We start from the raw sequence: 6,000 nt of genomic DNA on the forward strand, positions 1-6,000 counted from the left end.
TCTTCCACATTGGGCCACACTAGCTGCCACCTTTGGGCTGAAATCCCGTTGAGCCTCATCATCCACGGATCCATTTTGAAATGACGTCTCGTATACATGTCCCGAGCTGTTCCTGAAGCCTGGGCGAGGGAGAGCAAAAAAAAACTGATCATATGACCCATTTGCTGGCAGGCATTACCTGGCAAATCAACTCCCGATGCAGTGGTTCTGGGAAGCCCGATCACCACCCATGCATTCTATTTGTTGTTCTCTACCCGAAGGCGTCGACGAGGCTTCCAATGAAAGCTGCGAAGGTCTTGGTGACGCGAGAAATGCCATCTTAATAGGTGGCTTCAATAAAACGGCCGGGTGGGGGCCGTCTACGTGTCACGACATTGCATTTGGAATACATGATGCGGGTTATCATGTTTCTTGACTTATAGGTTGCATTGCATGGACGGATGTTGGTTTGTAAACGCATTACATGGACTTATCAGTGCGGCTGAACTTGCAAACTGCAAAACACTCTCACCGAGTGGGTTCTGTTCCGCGAATGACTCGATGTCCGTTCTCGTCGTCTGCATTGCATGATGCAAGGCAACTCGACACGTCGATAATGACATCTCCCGCCAGACGGCCGGTGTGTAGCTCCTCGAGCAAACGAGGCTGTGCGCACGTCACTCCCGTATATCTACTCGGTGAGTTAATTGAGGCTCTTTGGAGTCCCCTGTGCCTGACGTCTTCCATCAAAATTCTCTCTCGCCGCGTGCTAGCTGGGTATATAAGTGGCATATGATCAGTCACAAACACGTTCAGGACCCAACACACTTGTAGCATTCTCCCCCTGCGCTTTATATCAGTCGTTCCCCCGGGAATCCAATCAAAATCCCACTCAGAATTTCAATCTTACCCTCAATCTCAATCTCAATCTCAATCTCAAATCAAAAAAAGGGCCAAGCAGAGCAATGATCACTCTCCACGATGCCGCCGCGCAGGGTAGTCTTACGGCAGACAACCTTGATCATTACAAATCGGCCTCTCTCCACTTTAACGTGGACGAAATCGATCGCAAGGGTCGCACGGCACTCGCTTATGCTGCTCTGAAGGGCCATATCGACGTCGTCAAGCTCCTGCTGGGCGAAAGTGCGAACGTTAATCATATCAACGACAAGAACCGAACTGCGCTATGGTATGCCTCATTCAGTCACTCTTCCGTCACCCAGCAGCGACGCCGTGAAATCATCGAGTATCTTCTGCATCAAGGTGCAGATCCCGATGTTCAAGCAAAAGATGGCACGACTGCCCTCATGAAGCTCATTGAGCATCGAGATCCCGGTGCCATCAGGCTTCTGACACAAAAAGGCGCGTCTACTACCATTGAGGTCAAGAAAGGCGCAACCTCTGTGACCATTGAAAAGCTTGCAGAGGCCACCAACGACCAGGCGGTGATCCAGGCCATCAAACAAGATCCGGCCCCTGCCTCGAACAGGGACGAGATCGTCACTGAGATTATAAACTACTTCTTCAAGTCCATTGGTTTCATGAACCATACCCTCAAAGGTGCGGTCAAGACCATCTTTGGCATCCAGGGTAACATGAGCCAACCCTTTGGTGTAAGTGAGATGAATCCTCAGTTTACATTATGTGAAAATTAACTAAAGGCGTCTCATAGTGCGTACCTGATAACATGAAATCGAACGTCTCCAACGCCGCAGGTGTCATACCCGAAAAGACTGAGGCTATAAAAAACAGGATCTACACCGACTCAAGCATGACTAATTCTCTAGGCTTCGGAGATCCCCAGCCCCAGGATGCCATGACAGTTGCTCTCTCTCCAGTTGCAGATGATGTTACAGATGATAAGCCTTCAGTCCCGCTTGTGTCGGAGATTTCGGAAAACACCACGGCAGAAGAATTCCAGGCCAGCATGATGCAATTTATTAGTGACACCGGACTCGACTACTTCTTTGAAGAGGATGATCTTTTGCTGAAAACCATCGCGAGCAAAGCAGTGGAGCTTCAAGGCAAGGAAGACAACCTGCTCAAAAAAGACAAGGATATCCAGGACATCACGAAGCTTGCTCTTTATCAACCGGTCTTTTACTGCGGTGAGTTTAAACAATGCAACGACACCAGTCAGATGCGCAGCTACTAATGAATTATCACATTATTCCACACAGACGATAGCGGTTCCATGAAACAAGGCACACGCCAGTCCGACCAGGTTGATCTTGTTCGACGGGTCGCCCGAATCTCTACATTGTTGGTCCCCGACGGCTTCGGAGCGGGCTTGCTCTTCATCAACGACAAACGCGACATGGACCCAAAGCTAAAGGCCGAGCAAGTCGAAGAGATTATGAAGGCAACCAAGCTCGGTGGCAAGACCAGGATTGGCACTCAACTCGAACAAAAGATTCTCAAGCCCTTGATTTACGATGTCATCGAAGCGGATCAAAAGATTGAAAGACCTATTCTCGTTTCTTGCATCACGGATGGCTGTGCAAGTGGTGAAGCCAGAAACAAGTTTAAGGAAGTCATCGTCAAATGCATTGAGTTCCTTCTCGAACACGGTTACCCTCCTCAAAGTATGCCATTCTCTTTAAGCACGCTCGTTGTTATGGAGATAGCCCATCGAATGCTAACCGTCTTGATAGCTGTTCGATTCCAAATCAGTCAGATTGGCAATGATTCCTCTGCCGCGGATTTTCTTCAACAGCTAAAAGATGATGACGAACTGACTGAGTGGCTCTACTGCACCACACGTAAGTACCGAGTGTTCCACAACATAGCTGACCAATAACGAGGACACGAAAGCTAATACAAGTTGAAACCTAAAGAGCGCCTTGATGAGGGATGCAGAGAGTTCAACGAGAATGAAGAGGATCTCGAGCGATGGGTAAGTTGCAACAGATACTTAAATGTGCCACTCTTAGGCTAACGAACCACACAGCTTCTGCAAACGCTCATGGGACCGATTGCCGAGTTGGGGAGGTGCAGTGACTAAATGTATAGGTATATTCATGTGTTTGATAGGTGCTGCGGAGTTATGGGAATGTACGGAATCAACAGAGTTGGGACTCGTTGGCAAAAATTCAGGCGCTATGGGGGGAGTTGGGGGATTCTTTCTTTGAGACATTCTTTGGTCATACTTTCTTTTGTTGAAAAGCTTTCTTTCTGTTCTTTCTTCTTCTTGTATTAGTCTTTTTTTCCCTGTTGCTGGACTGCCTACGCTGATATTTCCTTCAAAAGCTGTCTCTTGGCTGAATAGCTCAGTTTTGTTTAGTTTAATGATAATGCGTTAGTCATATTGACACACAGACTTTGATCAAGAGCTTATACCATACTGAGTGCAGCCCAATAGACATCATGGTATGGTTTCGGAAGCTTATTAACCGCCCTTTTCAAAGTTGTGACTTTTTTCATTGAGAATCATTTGCCATTGGAAAGTGTCCTTGGGGTAGCCGTATTCAAAGATTCAAACAGGACTGAAGACTAATTCATTCACACAATGTATGAAACTTTATACAGCAACACAGACTGCAGTCACAAGGTACTATGTAACTTGTCATGGTGAAGACATTCGCATTTTCACACAGATACTATAGTGGAGTACCTAGGTAGATTTATATACTACTAGTGGATAGGTGTACCTGTGGTAGATGGAAGTAGATCTAGTAGATAAACTCAGCAAGGGTTGAAACATTCTATATAAAAAGAAATCATGAGTCAGTTTGCTCATATAACTCCAAAGTCTACTCAATCACAAACATTCGACTCTGTAAACAGTGTTAGCTTCATCTCTATCCGTTCGAAATCGATGACTTACCCCCACCATGTCCGCCTTATCCCCCCATCGCCCAAACGATACACCCGCAAATTCAGTCATCCCATCCTCAATGTCATCCTCATCCCGATCATCGTCATACATTCTCAGCTCCTGGATTTTGCTTGGATCTCCCGGCGCAGGTATAAGCACGAGAAGTCGTTTGTTACCACTTTTGAGCAGCTTTTCGTCTAGTCTGACAAGGTTAACGTCCTTCAATGTGTCCACCAGTATAGCTCGCTGCTGTTTTGGCTGCCACTCAACCCAGCACTTTTTGTCATCTTTCCAAGTGGGTGGCCTATGAAACTTAAACGCATAGAGCACATGCCTCCCAGCCCATCTTGGGAAGATGGTCGTCGGCATAATGTCAAACGTCACGTTGTCCTGATTTCTAGCCTCCTCCGACGATCCCAGAAACACCTTGGCAAAATCGCTGTGCTGGAAAAAAGAAAGATATGTGTTGTGTGGCTTGTTCTTCTTTCCAAGGGCGCAAAGACGCTTGCCAAAGAAGCCTATGCCTAGCCATGCGCATATGGTACGAAAGACTTCTTCGGTCATCTTTGTGCCTCTGCTTCCGCCAACTTTTGTTTTCGGCCTCATATTGCTGGAGAGTGAAGATGGGTCAGCTCATTCGAAATATAGGTAGCTATAGGATTCATTCGGAAGCTTTATCACAACTTACTGTATACCCACTACCATTGGGTGTCCACCGTAGGGAATCCAAACCGGTGATCCGCTCATTCCTTGCTCTGTCGGTGCTTTGTATTCGACGCATTGTTTCACACCTGTCTTTATAACTTGACCGGAGCTGTGTTGCAGGGGGGAAGTTGGATCATTTCCTCCGTAGCCACTTACGTTGGCCATTTTTGAACCTTGCAATGTGATGTGGGAGCTTAGCCCAAGATTCAGCCCCAGACCCTGTCTGTTGCTTTCTTTGGTCTTGTCCTTCACCAGCAAGATGATGCCATAGTCATAAGAGCCCTTGTCCGGGGCTTTGGGCCCTTTAGCTGACGCTTTGGGCCCTTTATCCGAGTCTTTGGACATTGTCTCAAGAATTTCGATATACTGGGGACAGATTTTGAACCCGGCAACTGGCTCCGACTCTATTTTTTCTTTTTCAGTCCCTTGTCCAGTATTCTTCGCGTTCTTCTCGGTCTTTGCACAGAAGACCTTCAAGGTCTGAACCGTAACTTTCTCGTTATTGATGAGGTTGTGGGCGGCAGTCAAGATGACATCGTACATGCTGCAAGGAAAGTTGACAAAGAATCCCGTCCCATACGTTGGTCCATCTGCATTATCAAAAAAAAAAAAAAAAAAGTCAGCCATATGATCGAGCAGTCATAGAAAGATAGACGCCAACAACGCACCGCCAAAATCACATTGTAGCCTAACGATGCTGTTTTTCAGATCGAAACTGGCCTTGTCAAGACCTTTGTTCACATCGGGCTGCTGATTCTCGATGCGGGTTCGATGGACGTCGCCAGGGGCTATGATGCGCGGATACTCCATCTTGGTGTCCGAGGAGAATTCAATACCAAGTCGATAGAGCATTTTTTTTTTTCACGGGGGACAAGAAAGAGAAAGTATGAAAAGGAGTAATATTGAGCTCGTCGTACAGACGTCTAACCACCGGACTGCATTGGATACCTTTGGAGACTGCTGCCTTGGAGCAGCCCCATGTATTGCTGCCCAACTCTTACAGCATGAAAACTGCAATGCCACGAGGTGTTGGTTGATTCGCAATTGCTAGAGGAGGCTGGGTTCCCAGGACAAAAACCCCACGAAACTCTGTGCTCGCTGCTCCGTTGCCTGATGTCTCGCCGGAGTTGGTCGAGTATCACCCTTACTCGCAAGCAAAATGAGCCTCTAGAGTCTAGGCGAATACTGGCAATTGGTGTCTCTGTGCTGCTAGTTACACTTTGTTGATTCCTATCCATCGGCAAGAGAACTGACCGGCGAATTAGCTTAGCCTGCATTGTAATCAAACTCCTTTCATCTCTATCCGACGGCCGCTTAGGATGATCGATTCTCCTAACCCAATTGCCGTAGCCTTACAGCCCGCTCCGGAGAGTTTGGCCCACTCTCGAAGCCCATCTTCGCCTCCTCCGCCAAAACAACAAAAAACCTGAGAAACAACGGCGGCGGGGGGGGGGGGGGGGGGGGGGGGGGGGGGGGGGGGGGGGGGGGGGGGGGGGGGT

General features: G+C 47.8%; 2 protein-coding genes across 2 annotated transcripts; one reads left to right on the plus strand and one right to left on the minus strand.

Annotated features, from left to right (window-relative positions):
• Window positions 1–944: 944 nt before the first annotated feature.
• Triagg1_7973 (uncharacterized protein) lies at window positions 945–2,983 on the plus strand (the record flags this gene model as incomplete). The annotated part of the gene is made up of 6 exons (XM_062902767.1): window positions 945–1,592; window positions 1,652–2,087; window positions 2,160–2,564; window positions 2,634–2,741; window positions 2,817–2,875; window positions 2,930–2,983. The coding sequence occupies 6 exons, from the start codon at window positions 945–947 to the stop codon at window positions 2,981–2,983; spliced, it is 1,710 nt and encodes a 569-aa protein (XP_062753053.1).
• Window positions 2,984–3,731: 748 nt separating this feature from the next.
• Window positions 3,732–5,353, minus strand: Triagg1_7974 (uncharacterized protein; the record flags this gene model as incomplete). The annotated part of the gene is made up of 4 exons (XM_062902768.1): window positions 3,732–3,755; window positions 3,806–4,406; window positions 4,485–5,091; window positions 5,170–5,353. 4 exons carry the CDS (start codon window positions 5,351–5,353, stop codon window positions 3,732–3,734), a joined length of 1,416 nt encoding a protein of 471 aa, XP_062753054.1.
• Between the last annotated feature and the right edge of the window lie 647 nt (window positions 5,354–6,000).

This window comes from Trichoderma aggressivum, assembly GCF_033847375.1.
Source record: "Trichoderma aggressivum f. europaeum strain CBS 100526 chromosome Unknown scaffold_037, whole genome shotgun sequence".
NCBI classification, from domain to species: Eukaryota; Fungi; Ascomycota; class Sordariomycetes; order Hypocreales; family Hypocreaceae; genus Trichoderma; species Trichoderma aggressivum.